The sequence below is a fragment of the Paroedura picta genome, chromosome 3 (genome assembly GCF_049243985.1).
Source record: "Paroedura picta isolate Pp20150507F chromosome 3, Ppicta_v3.0, whole genome shotgun sequence".
Taxonomy (NCBI): Eukaryota; Metazoa; Chordata; class Lepidosauria; order Squamata; family Gekkonidae; genus Paroedura; species Paroedura picta.
The window spans coordinates 51,597,807-51,614,985 of NC_135371.1; the positions used below are offsets into that span (position 1 = coordinate 51,597,807).

Below are 17,179 nucleotides of genomic sequence, written 5' to 3' on the forward strand. Positions count from 1 at the left end.
AGCAGGATAAGCTATATCTCAGAGCTAATAAACAAAACTAAAATCATACCTTAAAAAAACGACCATGATATAATTTTGGCTTCTATACATAAATGACATATTCTAATGTGTTTGTTGTGGAATTGATGAATACATCTGAAAAAAATGCTGAGATCATTTTATATAAAAGTCCCCTACCACACAATGAATGCAGACTGAATTTTCCAGACTGCACTTGAAAAAAATAATAATATTTAGTATAACCAGTAAACAACTGAGGTGGTAAGGAAAAGATTTAATAAATGCCAAGAGCTCTCAGTGCATCTAACAAAGAGCTCTCCATGAATCTTACACTTCCCATCTTCCTAAATTTCTGGGCCCCTCAATCTTTGTACATCACAAATAAACAACAATTTGCCCTCTCCGCCCTCACTTCAAAGGGGCTCCTTGGTATTCCTAGGAACTTCAGGAGAGGAAAGGAAGTGAGACAGCTAGTGTAAATGTGGATGAAAACTGGTGATGAGACGGAAAGGACATTTCACCACACACTTATGAAGGTACTAGGCTTCAAAGCCCGCTCGTAAGAGCATGCTTTGAAAGGGGCCCCCGCGTCGGGGCACCCCGCACCCCCCGGAGACCCCCCCTGCACGGGGAGCCCCTTGCTCGCCCCCCTCCCTTATGAGTCCCCGAATTCCTTGCAGGCCTCGGAGCAGGCTCTCCATGTTCCCGATGCGACGAGTCTGCTCGGAGGCTCGCAGGGAAGCCTCCGCCACCCGGGCTGCTCCCCGCCGAACTCCAGCCAGTCAGGTAATGGGCCAATTGGAAGGTGCTTCGCACCTTTCAATTGGCCCCTCACCCAGACTGGCCCCACCCACTTCTCCGCCCACTTAGGCCTTAACCAATTATGAATACCACTCCCAGTGGTTTCAGATATGAGATGGTGGTAAAAGTGGCGAAACGTGACTTCTTCACCACATAAATAGCGTCTGCAACCTTTCTCCCGGAACAATTGATTTCTTTCCACCCTTTTAGTAAATTGGATTTGTGTTGTGAGGCATTAGCGAGCTATATGGCGTATATAGTCTTGTCCATCTGCCGGGATCTTCCAGCCACAATTGATGGCTTCAGACAGCTCTCATTAACCGAAGTGGACATATTGCGGGGCTCACTGAGAGCCACCACTTGCTCCTTAGATCCCTGCCAGTCCTGGTTGCTCAAATCGGGTGACAGGCAGATAGGAGGCCCTTTGAGGGAGATTGTGAGCCTCCCCCTAACATTGGACAAGTTCCCTGAGGGCTTAAGGTGGCAGTGGTTTGTCCTCTCCTGAAAAGCCATCACTGGACCCACAGGACTCCGCCAACAACCGCCCAGTCTTGCAGCTTGCGTTTCTGGGCAAGGTAGTGGAGTGGGCTGTGGCGAACCAGCTCCTGGCATTTTTGGAGGACACTTCAGCCTGAGATCCATACCAGTCTGGGTTCCTTCCTGGCCACATGGTCTGCACTGGTCACTCTAACGGATGATATCTGATACCAGCTGGACCGGGTTGTTTGGCCATCCTTGTTCTTTTAGGCCTATCGGCCGCATTTGATATAGTCAACCACAACTTATTGGCCGCATTTGACGTAGTCAACCACAAGCTGTTGGCTCGCTGAAACTGGGACTAGGGGGACTGTGCTGAAATGGCTGGTCTCCTTTCTCCAGAACCAGGCACAGAGGGTTGCTGTGGGAGAGGAGTTGTCGAATCTCTTGGTGCTCCCATATGGAGTGCCACAGGAGGCGATACTGCCCCCTACACTTTTTGATATCTATATGCACCCTCTGGTCCGGCTGGTCTGGGGCTTTGGGCTGGGATGTCACAAATATGCAGATGACACCTACCTCTACCTCCTAATAGACAGACGGACTCTCGACTGGATACATTTGCCAGTTGTGTGGAAGCAGTGGCTGGATTGCTCAGGCAGAGCCATCTGAAACTCAACCCCTCCAAGAAGGAGGTCCTGTGGCTGAGTAGAAGGGGGATACGATCAGGCAGCGTGTCTCCCATGCCTGGACAGGGTGCAGCTAAGACCTGCACCTGTTGCCAGGAATTTGGGGGTGATCTTTGATGCCTCTCTTTCTATGGAGGCTCAGATACTGAGAATAGCCCAAACAGCATTTCTCCATTTGCGCCATGGCTACTAGCTCTCAGAAGTCTAATCTGGAAGTGACCGTTGCATGGATCACTGTGGCCAAGTGTTCTCATCTTTTTAGGGCCATGCTATTGGCCTGGGCTGGAACAGCTGAGTTGGGTTTTTGGCCTATTAGAGTTACAGTACCATCTTGATATTTTTGATACTGATATTGTTATTACTGTATTGGTTTTAATGTTTTAAGGGGGGTTTTATGGGTATTTTGTGCTTTGATTTTATATTGTAAGCCACCACAAGACATTGTCATAAGTTGCAGGGTATACATCAATCAATCAATAAATAAATAAAATGTATTTGTGATGCAAATGAGAATCAGCTCACTTCGTGTGTGGAGCTCAGGTGGCTTTATGGTTCATGTATGTTATAATTTTAATGAGGGAAAGGATTGGTAGTGGAGGCAGTGTTGAGCACAAGAACTTTATTGGAATACAACAGCCAACTAATAGAACAGGCCACAACTAGGCTTCAGGAATTCCAACTTTCATTTATGGAAGATCTGAGCCTCTCCTTTCTAGAAATCCTCCGGGAGTTCTCCTTAAAGCAACAGTACCAACATACCGCTAAGAAGGTTACAAAATGAATTTGGACTAAACTACGGTATAGTATCCCACTATGGGTGGACAACAAGCAAACCCAAAGTCCTTGAAGAAACTGAATGTAGATGTCACCACAAATGTGGTGAGATCAAAAACTTTAAAAACCAAAAACGCTTCAGTTTTGGCTTCACATATGTGGGAATGAATATAGGATTGTGCAAGGCTTTTTTCCCCGTCATGAACACATTCATTTGGCTATGATGTTTGAATGCAACTTGAGTGACATTAACACAAGTTATTTTGTAAAAAATTCTTTATTACATGAAGATTCACTTGCCTGTCTGACATAGCAATTTGTTCCAACATTGCAGATCCAGTGTTTGTCTTCCAGTTTCCGGATATGGATGTCCTCCTGAGAAGAAATATAGAATGCTTACATAAGGAGCATAATGATTATTTGGCTATCATTTCAGTCCACTGACTATTAACTTTTTGCTTCTTATCGGTGAGTATACATAGCAAGTAAAAAGCAGCATATCACTGAGTACTAGGAGCCAAGATCGTTGCATTCATGAATACAACAGGCGCTAGATTAGTAGGGTGGAGTGGAAGAACTCCCCCTCCCCCAGGACATGGAAAAGCTGCAGGCAGCTGTGACAGAATTCACCGTCAGGGGCAGTTCCCACACGGCAGGGAGCTGCAACCTCCAAGCCTTAGAGGGAAGTGGAAGGAGGAAGGGGTGGTCAGGAGTATGAAATGGAAGGGGATTGGCTGGCCACTGGACAGACAGACAAGCTGGTTGGAGGAGGAGGCACTCAGGGGTGAGACAGCTACCCTGAGTGCGTGTTAAGTGCTGACACTTAAGCCATGAGACATGCTCTTCCTCCAAGGCCTTACCAGAAATATTAAGTGGAACAGATTATTCATTTAGCAACATTCTTTTATGAATAAGGAGATGTTTTTAATTTGATGTGAACATAAAAGAAAAGCTTGTGAAATGAAAATTATATTCAGTTAACATACTTGTTCTTTAACCCTGAATCAGAAAGGGGAGGGGGACTATTGTTTCTTTTACATCCATCCTTTTTTACCCACAGCCATTTCCATGGAACAATGACATATCGATATCTGTTCTTATCCATATGTCTTAATTCATTTGTAATAAACTATAAAAAATACCCAGCACTATATCTTAGCTGCCTCTCCAACAGTATATGATAAGCAAACTATCATGTGTGTTCAGGATCCACATGCTGCAAAATATTATAGCACTGGATTGGATATTCTGATAATACATTTAAAGCAATGACAACAGCTTATATTTTATATGGCTGTTCTTCAAATAATTATTCTGTGCTTGTTTGAAAAGTACCACCAAAAAAAAAGTAAAATGAAAACCAGCTGTGGAACATGAAGCTACTAACTAAACATATCTGAATACAAGTAAAGCATAATAGAAGTTTCATGCTGATTTTGAGGATCTAGCAGTGGATCAACTTTTCATTTTTACTGTGCTTCAGCTGTGAAAACTAAAGGAAATTGTCTTGAGGTTGCCAGACTCTCCTTCCCTAAACAGAAAATAATTCAAAACAAAGTTGGGAGAAAACCTAATCATTATTTCTATTCCTCTGCTGCTACTCTCTGGGCAGGTGGGGGGGGGGGGTGGAAAATGGCAGTATCACTTCTGGTTCAACCCAGAAGCTATGTTACTAAGCAAGCCCCCCGCGCCCCCCCCCCCAGTATGTTTCCTGCCAGTTGCTGGTTACTCTCCTCAGAACTCATCTCATCTCTATCTGAACAAGCAATTTTCAAACCTCAACTTCTATGTTGTGGAAAGTGCTGTCATCTTATGTGATCATCTTATGCCTGACTCTCCCCCAGAAGCATTAGCCAGCTGCCTAGAAGCAGTGACGAGATGGCTCAAGCAGTCGTCTGAAGCTCAGTCCTTCCAAGACGGAGGTCCTGTGGCTGGGTAGGAAGGGCCCATGTGAGAAAGCGCGCCTGCCTGCCCTGGATGGTGTGTAGCTCTCTATGGCTCACTCCGCCAGGAACCTAGGCGTGATTCTGGACACTTCCTTCACGATGGAAGCCCAGATCACAAAGGTAGCACGGCTGGAATTCTACCACCTCCGCCAAGCCAAGCTACTAGCGCCCTACCTGGCCCTGGAACACCTAGCCACAGTGCTCCATGCGACGGTCACCTCTAGAGTGGACTTTTGTAACTCACTCTACGCAGGCCTGCCCTTAGTCTTGACCCGGAAGCTACAGCTGGTTCAAAATGCAGCGGCCAGGATCCTCACTGCAACACCGTGGAGGTCCCACATCCGGCCCATTCTCCATCAACTGCAATGGTTGCCAGTTGAATTCTGGATCAGACTAAAGGTTCTGGTAATTACCTTCAAGGCCATACGTGGTCAGGGCCCAGTGTACCTGAGGGATTGCCTCCCTGCCTACGCCCCCAAAAGAGCCCTGCGCTCCACTGCTACCAACCAGCTAAAGGTCCCTGGCCCTAAAGAAGTCTGCCTGGTCTCAACCAGGGCCAGAGCATTCTCTGTTCTGGCCCCCACCTGGTGGAACGAGCTCCCGGAGAAGATCAGGGCCCTGATGGAGCTTAAACAGTTCCGCAGGGCCTGCAAGGAGGACCTCTTCCGCCAGGCATTCGGTTGAGACCAGATATATATAACCAACAGTGACCAAAGGGCCCCTGCTCCCCGCCCCCCCTCAGAATACCACCTATACACTCAGGACCTGTTTGTATATTGCAACGTTGTATTGTTTATTGGTTATACAATTATAATGTTATATGTTTACAATTATCAGTTATTATTGCATGGTTATAAATGGTTATAAATATAATAAATAAAATAAATAAATAAAGAGACATTCAGAGGTGGTTAGCCATTGCCTGCCTCTGTGCTCCTTGGACATCCTTGGTAGTCTCTCATCTTTAAACAGCCCTGCGGTGCGGCGCACCGCGGACTGAATAATCGAATATGGGCTGTCTGGGAGGAGTTAGGGCGGGCCCTGTCCGGGATAAAAACTCGGAGGGGCCAATCAGGAGCAGCAAAGTGGCTCCTGATTGGTCCCTCCGAGTGTCCATCCCGGCCCAAGCAGCCAATGGGGAGCCGCGCTTCCCCCATCCGAAGACTCACCACGCAGACTGCACTCACAGCCGACTCCATGAGTCCTCCAGCCGCGGTACTCCTCCTCCTAATTCTCCCGGCCGCGGTACTCCTCCTCCTCCTCCCAGCCACAGGGGGGGCCTCGACGCGTCTATGACGCGGCGAGCCCACTCCTGCAGCCGGGAGAAGCGACAGCCATTGTCCTGGGTCCGGCGAGACCTTCTACCGGCTGCTGGAGTGGCGCGGCGAGGCTGCTACAGCGGCCGGGTGATGCCGCCGATCGCCGCCTCCCCATCCGCCCGCATGGCGCCACCGGCATTCCAGCAAGGGATCTTACCGCCTTCCCCTGCCAGGGTGGGGCGGGGCGGGATGCACCGGAGGCCGCTGCCCGGCCTGGCCCGCCTCCTCCGTTACTGGCCGCCACTTCCAGCCACTGCGCCACGCCCGCTCTCCTCCGCCCTGCCAACTGCGCCCCACGCCCATCAACAGCTCAGGGGCGGCTGCGGCCAGCGCTAGCCCGCCCGCTTTCCTGCCATTGCGCTCCAGCACCCACCGCTGCAGCATCGTCACCGTCGCCACCTCCAGCGGCAGCCTCTTACTTCAGCCCTTGGCCCTGGCCCACGCGGCTGCCAACAGGCCGCCCTGCCATCCACAGCCGCCAGCAACCCTACCTCCACAGTCGCCGCCACCCAACCCGGACGTGCCCGCCACCCCTTGCCATGAAGGGCCCACCGACCCGGTAAGCCTCCCCACCACACTGAGTGCCCCAGCTAGAGCCCGCTGTATTTTCTAGTTCAAATATAACCAAGGTCAAGCCCCTTAGCTTCTGAGATCTGACAAGATCAGGCTACCATGAGCCATTCTTTGTATTTGTCCCTGTCCTTTCCACCTCTAACTCAATTCTACTCCACATGGTGAGCCCACACAAGGCCCTCACTTCTTGTAGTTGTTTCCAAGCCTGGGGGGGTGGGGGAAACAGCCATCAAGATGGCTGCATTGATGTTGAACTCCAGGATCAATAGCTATAAATTTCAATCCCATGTGCCTTCTTTCCCTCAACACTGCTTGGCGCAAACTTTACTTCTCTGCTGCAACCCAATTATTATAAAAACATAATAACAATGATAAAAAAGCAATGGGGGTGTCTGAAATGTTCATGAAAATGGGAAAATAAATTACATCAGAATAAAGAAAATGACAGAAAAATCAGGTGGAAATACTCATTTGCTAAAATGAAAATGTTCTGATAACACAGAAATGCTGCACACAGCATTGTGCAGATATTGCACCTGAAACAAAACAATAAATTATTGAGAACTGGGTGACTATGTGTACTAAAAGGAAATCCTCCTATGAAGAGAATACACATGAGCTATTTTTATTGTATACAATAATTAAGTTAGATCCTTGGTATGCTACAACCATATGCAATCGAATACTAAGCAGAGAAACATCTATGTTTATTGACATCAATAGGTTTTCTAGAGCAGCGGTCCCCAACCCCCGGTCCTGAGCCTGGTACCGGTTTGTAGATAAGTTGGTACCGGGCTGTGGCTCCTCCTGATCCTCCTTCCCGGCTGCTGCCTCAGGGGCTGCCCTGCCAATCTGCCACCGGCTCACCTTTGGTGCTCTCCAGCAGTCGCCATGGCTGGGGCTCCCCCTCAGCGTAGCACTGTGCAGCTGCTGCTGGCAGCGCCCCCCCAGTGGGCGGTGAGAAATCAGGGGCGCCGGTGGAAAAGCAAGTAGAGCAGGGGTTCAGGCGGCAACATCCCTCGGCAAAAGACTACCCCGCGTGGGCCTCAGTAAAATTGTCAAGTATTCACTGGTCCCCGGTGATAAAAAGGTTGGGGACCACTGTTCTAGAGTGCAAATCTGAATATGATGGTAGCCATCAACTAGGGAACCTTATGCCCCCCACAGGACTCTTTGCTCTGTGGGTATGAATTTGCTGGTTGTCCCAGGCCTCTGGGATGTCCGTCTTGCCTTGACCAGGGCCAGGGTATTTTCTGCCCTGGCCCTGACCTGGTGGAATGAGCTCCCGGAAGAGCTGAGGGCCTTGATGGGATTCTCTGAGTTCTGAAGGCCTTCAACATGGAGCTCTTCTGCCAGGCGTTTGGTTGAGACCTGGTTTGAGACCAGGGTTATAAGATCTTGCGCCCCTTCTTTGTACTCCCCCCCCTCAAGGCCTAATCAAGGCCTAACCAAGGCTTAACATCACCTGGGTCATCTGCAGTAATAATGGCTGTGAGCAGCTGAGTTGAGGGTCTGCAGGAGAATCTAGAATGTTGATTTTGCCACCATCAATTGTGTCAGGGGGTTTTATATATATTTTATATTTTATGTAAACGGCCATGAAAATGTCTGCAGATGACCATGTTGCTGCCCTGCAAATGTCAGCCAATGTAATACGTTGCTGAAAGGCAGTGGATGTTGCTTGAGCTCTCATGGAGTGTGACCATATCTATAAAGGACACTGCACAGATGCTAGCTCATAGGATTTTTGATAGTAGAGATAATCCACCTAGACATCGACTGAGCAGATGCAGCTTTTCCCTTTGAGGGGCCAGAAAAGCAGACAAATAATTGTGGAACCTTTCTGACTTGTTCTCTTTAAATAAAATAATAGGGCATGTTTAACATCTGATGTGTGTAGCTGTCTTTCTTCTGCTAATGATGGAACCAGCAGGAAGGTGGCAAAGTGAACTGCCCTGGTTGGAGTAGAACCTAGAAACTACTTTTGGTAAAAAGCAAACACTGGGCCTCAGTATCACTTTTTAGTCATGGAACTATAAAAGGGTGGTCAGGACTAAGGGATGTAATCAACCTTCCTAGCAGATGTAATAGACACTAGGAAGGACACCTTTAAGGAAAAATTAACAACAGAACAGTGGCTAAAGGCTAAAAAGGGAGGCTGCAATAAATAAGTTGGTACCAGGGACACTGACCACTGAGGCACAATGGGTGTCGTAGGAAGGTATAGATTGTTAAGGCTCTTGAAGAACCTCTTTAAAACCTATCTGACAAGATAGACTTCCCCTCTACTGGGACATGAAAGGCAGAGATTGAATTTAGTAAAAACTGGGATGGATAAGGTCACAATCAAATGGATTTGTAATTGGCTGGCTGATAAAAAGTAAAAGTTCTCCTAAGGTATGGATTGTCTACGTTTTTAAAATACACCATTGTTGTTCAACTTATATCAATGGAATATGGTACAGTCTCCTTCATTGGAAGTTTTTAGAAGGTGGGTGATTTTTAAGTCCCTGTGAAGGTAAAAGGCTGGGCTGGATGGTGCTTTGTAGCCTCTTCCAGTTCTGTGTGATTCTAAATGGATTTTAAATCAGAAGATACTGAAAACTTGCACTCTTTAATGACGGCAAATATTCAAAAACCAGGGACAGTTGACAATTATGTCCCCCAAAGAGCTCTTACATCTAACAGTCATAATTTGCTTAGGATCCCTTGGCCCCAAAGATATCAGATTGGCCTCAACCAGAGTCAGGGCTTTTTTGTCTCTGGCCCCAGCCTGGTGGAACACTCTACCTGAGAAGATCAGGGCCCTCTGGAACCTTAAGCTATTCCACAGGGTCTGTAAGATAAGAGTTGTTCTGTCAGGCCATTTAATAGTAGAATTTAATAGTAGATAGTACATTTAATAGTAGAAAACTATTTGTTTCTATCCAAAGGGTGAAATGTTTCCATTTTGGATGAATAAGCCTAATTGTTCTGTGGACATTGACAAGAACTGATCTTATTGACTCAGATAGGGGTTGCTCTCTGGGCTTAGCAAATAGGCATTCAGGTACTGATTCTCTACCTCTGGGTGGGAAGTACCCTGTACACTCAATAGATCTGGAGCCTGAGGTAGGTGGATAAATACACCTTTTGATCTGTATAGTAGGAACTAAAACCAGATCTATCATGGCCAGAAGGGAGTGATTATGATGTGATGGGAGTAGTCCCTGACTAATTTGGCCATTACTTTCCTAATCAAGGAATTGCCTGATTCCAGAGTAGTTGAAAAGAATTTCCTAGAGAGTGTGAACCTACATCCACTCTTGACTAGTTGAAAAGCATTTCCTAGAAAGAGTGAACCTATACCCACTCTTGAGCAAAAAGGGGGCCCATGGTGTTGAGCCTTGTGGCAAATAGGGTCGCCCCACTATGCAATGATGGGAGAGCTTTAATTCTTGTGTATAGACCATTAATGTGTGGGTTTCCATAAATAAGTCTTTTTGATGTTCTCCAAACAAGCAATGTGGACGGCCTGAAGTTACAGTTGATTCATAATTGCTCGTTCCCAAATGGCAGTGGCTTCCTGACACAAAGGGAAGGAAGGAGTGTAAGAAAACCTCTGGAGCCTGATTTGAACAGAGACCTATATGGCTCCAAGAAAAAGGGGGTCTGAAGGCTCTTGCTGCTCCAGAATCAGCTCCTCCCCTCTTTGTTTAGTTTAACTGTTCTTTTTCATCAAATCAACAGACTCTCCTGTTTTTTCTCTGCCTCCCTCCTGTTGTAATGACTGTTTTATTGTTATGAAGTAAATTTGAAGAAACTTCCTATATGTAAATACTTATTATTATACAATATGTGCTGTATACCAATTCATCCACACTGAAGAAATTCACAGACTCTGATGCACTTGTAAAAGAAAGTGGAATATCTTGCATCCAGTGAGTGTTGGGATATTACCCTAAGAGAAGAGTTAGGTTTTCTTTTCTCTAACAAGTTGTACCCCTGTTTGTTGATAGAAATATGGCTGTGGTGTTGTCCATATGAATTTGAATCACCTTCTCATGTAGGAAAGCTGCAAAGGAGTTAAGGGCAAAACCAATTAATCTCTAAGAGATTAATATGTAGACCTTGTTCAACCTCTCTGACCCACAATGAGCACCTGAACCTAAAAGCGATGCATCTGTTGTTACTGTAACTTATGTGGACAGGAACCCAAAGAGAACACCAGGCAGCAGTTTAGAATCAAGAGTCCATGATCCTAACTCCCTCATCACCACCCTCAAAATGGGAAAAGAGCTGGTTATGATGATAACAGACAGCATGGTTAAAAACCCGTATGAACCAGTTCTGTATAAACCCACCCCAAAGATGCATTATTCAAAGCATTTTACCAAAAAGAAATTATTCTAGAATCTGCATTATATTATTTGTTGATTGACATTATTACCAAAATACCGTAGAGTACTTTTCTTTCTCCAAACTTCAATAACAGTGAACTTCTCACAAGGGGAAAGAAATCTGATTGTTGTCACTTGTTAATTAAGTTGGAAGATGAATCTCTTTGCTCACATGTATGCCTTGTAATTGTTGCCTATCTTTTGGATCCTGATGTCATATTTGGAGTCTATGTAGGGTTCGGTGGTGGCGTAGGTCTGAGTGAGTGCTACCACGCTGGCTATATCTTGAAAATCATAATGGTTGTCTACCTTTACCTGTTATGATATACAGCATGGGGGGGGGGAGAAAAAGAAAAGTTAGATTTGTCTTGCAAAGAAAAGCCCAATTTATATACATATTTTACAGGCTAATATCCCCAGCTACCTAGGAAAATATTACAAAACAAGGACAGAGTACAACAGCTAAGACTGCATGTGCAGACCACAGAATATTTGTTTTAGGATTAAAATGATGACACTCATCTGTTCCAAAGTGGGAGTGTCAGAATAGACTCCATTTCCTTATTCTCCTAGAGTAGCCAACCTCCAGGTGATACCGGAAGATCTCCCACTATTGCAATAGATCTTCAGCCAACCAAGATCAGTTTCCCTGGATAATACGGCTGCTTTTGAGGGCAGACTCTATGGCATTATACCTTGCTGAGATCCACCCCCTCCCCAAACCCCACTCTCTCCAGGCTCCATCCCCAAATCTCTAGGTATTTCCCAAGCTAGAGCTGGAAACCCTATACTTACCCCCCCTCCCGGCCAAGTGGCCGATTGGTGAGATTTCACTCCCTCAAAAATGAATGAACTCCCTATGTACACAAATCCAGATGCTTTGTGCACACCATTTCAGATCTCTGTGTGCGTTGTGCCAAGACAGCATATTGTAAAGTGAGCCCATTAGTAAATACTAAAATCTAAAATTACACCTATGGACAAATTTAACATTCCATTAAAAGCTAGGATCTCACTGTAAGCAAAAGCAAACTGAAGTGGTAAGATGGTCACCTTCTAAGGATGCCACCTGCAAATGGGCAAGACTGGCAACTGATAGTGCTCATACATTCTTTGTTGTGGCTCCCACCTTGTGGGACAGCCTGCCTGAGGAAGTCAGGGAGGCTCTCAGACTTTTATCTTTCTATAACAAAACAGGCACAACAGAAATGTTCATGATAGCATTTTTAGCAAGGGTTTAGCAGTGCAGTATAATGGACCAGGCCAGAAGGGACTTTTTAAAGGCAATGAGATGCAGTCTATTTGTAATGTTTGTTGTATGTATCATTTACTTTTGCGGCCAACTTTCTGCATTGCATGTGGTCTGCCATGCCTTAGAAAGCTTCCTGTTTCCACTTTTCCTTTTTTTTTTTGTAATTCTAGCCCAATTAGATACCTTGTGTTGTTAGTCTCAATTAAAAATATTTTGTAGTTCCTAGAATTTTAAAACTATTTTGTAACCTGCCTTGAGTCTCCGAGAGAAAAGCAGGCCAAGAATAAAAGTAACCAGTGTCTCAGATTAAAATGCCAATAGAGAAAAATGAAATGCAATGACAAATTGATTCACATAATGTCATTTGTTATACATATATTAAAATGATTGATATAACTTCTTTTCTCTTACTTAGCCCTCAGCATTGGAATACAATGAAGTCTTTTAACTAGCAGCTTCAGTAGATCTCAGTATGTGGGAGATCAGATTTCAAATTGCTGCATACAAAATATTTGAGTACAGCATTATAACTGAACAAAGTACATAAACCATGCACTGATACTTGTTCTCTAAAAGTTAAATTGCCAGAACTGAGTGATGACAATTACATATTCCTCTGAGCCCATCTCAGATGAGCATAATATATTTTAATCCAATTATCCCATGATGCTGCTTGATTTTCCCTAAATCATGTAACTCCATAAGAGGCAATATGGAGTAATCCCAAGAACTTTTGTCATTTGTGCAAAAAAAAAAAAAAAAAACCCTGATGGCAAACATTTGAGTTGAATACACATGGACATATGTGATTTCACGATTTAGAATGGAAAATGTTGAGAATACACAGAACAGAGTGTGTGGAAGAGTGTCCTTCCTGGCTGGGTCCTGGCTTAATTGGCAGACTGGATCATCCGTTAAGTATTAGGCAGGAGCATCGTACCGTGTTAGGGCACAAGGCTTTCATTCATAAAATACCGACTCTGGATAATTGGTACCTATCAAAGGAGTGAATACTAATCACAGCAGACCAAAGATCTAACTGTATGAAGATATAGGAAGATTCGTGCACATGTACCACAGGAAATTTCAGTTCCCACCCCCAATCTTTTGCCTCACCTCCATTTTCAAATAAAGAAGATACCAAGGGCCATTCCGCACCAGGATCTACGTTGCAAATTGGTTGCGGAACGAAAAAACGCCATTTTAAATAGTGGAATTCGTTGTTATGCATACCTGCCTTTGTAGTGGAATCCAGTTGCATTTCTATTGTTTCCCACAGGTTTCCGCTATCGGCAAAAATCACTAGCCAGGAAGCGATATTGCCAAGCTTTGTCCCGCCCCTGGCCGTCAATCAAATGAGCAGCCAATAGGCAGCCGTTATCATGCTCCCGAAAAGACTCTTTCCCTTTAAGGCAGGTTTAAAAAAACAACAACGTTGCAACGAATCTGCGTTGATTCGTTGCAACGGAGAGACCAATCTAGTTAGCAGGTGGTGTTTGAGCTGCCGTTTCATCGTTGCCACACTCCTCCTGAGTGAAAAAAAAATAGCCCTCACCCTCTGCACAAGCACGATTTTCAGCCGAAAATAAAGGGAAAAATAAAGGGAAAATAAACCAGCAAACGGGGCTGTGTGGTGCTTGGTGCTTGGTGACTTAAAACAGCTCTGTGGAGGGATTGCAGCCGGGGAAGCCTCGCTGGGTAAACGAAGTGTGTTGATCTCCGCTCGCTCCAAGAAAAAAAAATGGCGATCGCTTCGCCGGAAGATCAGAGGAGAGAGCCAGGGGGAGGGACTTTGCAGAAACCACAACAACGGTAATGCACAGAACTTTCCCGCTAGTGTTGCAGATTGGTTGCAAGAGTGTAGCGCTTTCCGGAGGGTGAATCCACTTTTTGGGATTTCCCTGAAAGTGCTACAACGAAGCGCTTTTTGCAGATCGGTTTCAGGAGTGTGGCAGATTGTCAACGACGTTGTGCATAACTGCAAATTAGTAGCAATTTCAATTTGCCACACTCCTGCTACAAAGAATCAGTGCGGAATGGCCCCAAGTTTGTTGTGGAAGGGATATGCTGGGAGTTTGGGCTGCCTGCTAAACAATGGCAAGGAGCAAACAAACCTTATAAGCTTGCTCCTCTCCTGTAATGGCACTTGGTGTTTGGAGCTGCCCATCTACCCATCCTGAAATCTCTCCCAATATCAACCTTCCTAGTTGCTGTCCTGAAATCTTGTGCTGCAATTAGAAAGCTCAAAGAGAGCAGTATTTACATAGCAAAAATTTTAAAGTAGCCCTGCTACACCCCCCCCCCCAGACAAATAAATAGCATATGCACCTTTCCCATGCCTGAATGAGCATGTCCAATCTTCACAACAACAGGAAATGCTGGTAATGTCAGCTGAGGACAAGAAAAAAAAAGGTTTAGAATGGTTACTTAGGCAACAGACATTTCATTATCATGCTCATACCTCTCCATAGGTAGAATGGATTCATTGGAAATCTTGGTGGTCAGAATTCAGTTCCTCTTGAGTGTCTGCATGGGGCAAATTAGTATTGACAGGCTGTCCTCACTAGTATGGTTCATTGATCTTAATCCTGCCTTTTGGTTTAGATAACACAAGAAATGTAACTTCTTTCTTTCAGGGTTTGTTTTCTCTAACAACTAAGTCTGTCTTTGACCCATTATGCACGGGCATTGTAGCGCGCGTTTGGGGTGGAATGGTGGCGACTAAAATCACCGATAACGCACGGAGTTGGCTGTAACCGGCCACAGATTTGGTGCACGCCGCTGAAAAAGCCGCGTTAGCGGAACGCGGAAGAAAACGCAGCTTCCCAGGCGACCAGGGCACAACCGGAGGCGGCTCCGAATTGACCATGTGCATAATCGGGGAGGCTGGAGGATTGGAGGCAATGCGACCGCTCAAGCAGCTGCCGGAACGAACGGCGGCGTGGGAACCCAAGGGAACACGGACAGAAAGGCAGCCGGAGTGCTCACAGTGGAGGGGGGCGAGGGGATCACCGCTGCTAAGAAGGGCAGAGAAGCCGGCCACCCACCTCCCACCCATCCCCAAACACACATCCCAACCACAAACGAGAACAGAGGCAAGGTTTCTAAGAAAATACAAAAACTTTATAAAACAGTGTGAATGAAGAAAGCACAAATATACTATACAATACAAAGCTTAAAGTAGGGGAAACAATGTAAAGGGGAAACCTCTGGGGCAGAGGAACCGGGGCAGCAAAGAAGGAGAGAGGCGAACTGGGAGTAAGCTAAGGGGAAGGGGAAACATGCTCCCTCCCCCTCCGGGCCCGGCAAACCCGGCAGACCTGCTTCCGCCCTTCCTGGCCTCCGCCTCCGACGCTCGCCAACGCAGCGGCGCGCTCGCCTCGCTTCCCCTTGGCTCCGTATCGACGCCTCAACACCCGCCACTCCGGGTTTTGCCGCCATCGCACCCCGTCCTGTGCATAACCGGTTTGCTTCGCGTCTTCCCCCTCCGCGTTTTCCATGTGCCCCGAAATTGCCGTTTCGGCGGCCGTGCATAATGGGCCATTCAGAGACTTTTTTGTATCAGACAGTGGTCAACTCTAGAGGCATTTCTAATTAAACTCACTGCTTTCTCTAAATTGCATTTTCATGGCATTTTCAACACACCTGTCTCCTTCATCTTTTTTATTCCATAAACGTGTCCCTATGGAATGTTGTCTTATTATTATTTTAAAATGTTACACTCTCTCTGTGAGCCCTAGCATGCATAACCCTTAATTCTACTTAAACTATTAGCTCATGAAATACTTCATTTTTTATTATCCTAGAGTATGAGTACAGTAACAAGCTGTTACATCATGCTCCAAGTGTTCAGTGGGAGCTAGGCAGAAAGTACAAAGCTGTGTTGCTTGACAGGTTATTTCTCTAAACTACGTTTTATGTTTCATGCTGTGAATGAAATAAACCAATATTTGTTTTTAAAATAAAAAATCAGGAAAAGGGAAGTCTGAGTCATAGTCTGACATTTCTAGCAACAAATATATTTTGTTTTGTTGAAGTAAGCTTCAATAGAAGATGCTGACCCCCCCCCGCACCCCCCACCCATTCCTTCAATTAGTTGCACAATTGTTTCCGGGAATGCAGTTACTGGAGCAACTCAACAGCTTTTGTAAGATAAAGGTAAAGGTATCCCCTGTGCAAGCACTGGGTCATGTCTGACCCTTGGGGTGACGCCCTCTAGCATTTTCATGGCAGACTCAATACGGGGTGGTTTGCTACTATTATGACTCAACAAGTTCTAGTATGAAATACCTTTGCTGTTGTCTGGTGTATTACTTACTTCCACCAAAAGAACTGAGAGTTTAGCTTGGTACTATCAGACTAATATTCTATTGTAGGGTAAATGAACAAACACTTAAGGGCTAATAAATACTTTTGAGCTATACTCATTTATGGACAACACTTGGAGTAGGATAATTTCCTACAACAGGAAGCAGAGTCATTACCTATAGCTGTACTATATTTACTCTCTAAAAATATATAAGTACTAGGGGAAAAGCCCATTTATGAAAATGGGCAGAGGTTGGGCGAAGTCCTCTCCCCGTGCGTAGGCGGGGGGAGGCAGTCTCGGGGTGGCTGGCAGCAATGGGGGTAAGGCAGGGAAGTGGTGCGGCATGGGCTGGGGGGGGCGCAGTTGATGGGGATGGGCAGCACGCACGAGCGGGAGTCCGAGCATGCGTGCTGTAGCGTGGGGGCGGGGCGGCGTCAGCCTGTGGAACCAGGCATGCGCATGAGGTCACACATGCCTGGTTCATTCCAGTGCTGGATAAAGGGAAGGAAATGGGTGGTGGGCCGGAGGACAACGGGAAGGCCAGTACGGGGTCCACGAGTGGAGATTGGCTGGGGAAAGGGGCAGGCGGGAACGGCGGCGCGGAAAGGGATCAGGGGAGGATGGGTGGGTGAGTGTGTGTGGCTGTTTGCAGTGTGGGAA

The 17,179-nt window shown here is 46.1% G+C and overlaps 1 protein-coding gene across 1 annotated transcript in view; it reads right to left on the reverse strand.

Moving 5' to 3' along the window:
* Positions 1 to 17,179, reverse strand: part of SYN2 (synapsin II) — a 302,390-nt gene that overhangs the window by 37,284 nt on the left and 247,927 nt on the right. The window contains exons 6-8 of the mRNA XM_077325671.1: positions 14,539 to 14,601; positions 11,131 to 11,273; positions 3,042 to 3,116 (exon numbers count right to left, since the gene is read on the reverse strand). Of these exons, the coding sequence (XP_077181786.1) occupies positions 3,042 to 3,116; positions 11,131 to 11,273; positions 14,539 to 14,601 (281 nt within the window). The remainder of the gene's footprint in view (positions 1 to 3,041; positions 3,117 to 11,130; positions 11,274 to 14,538; positions 14,602 to 17,179) is intronic.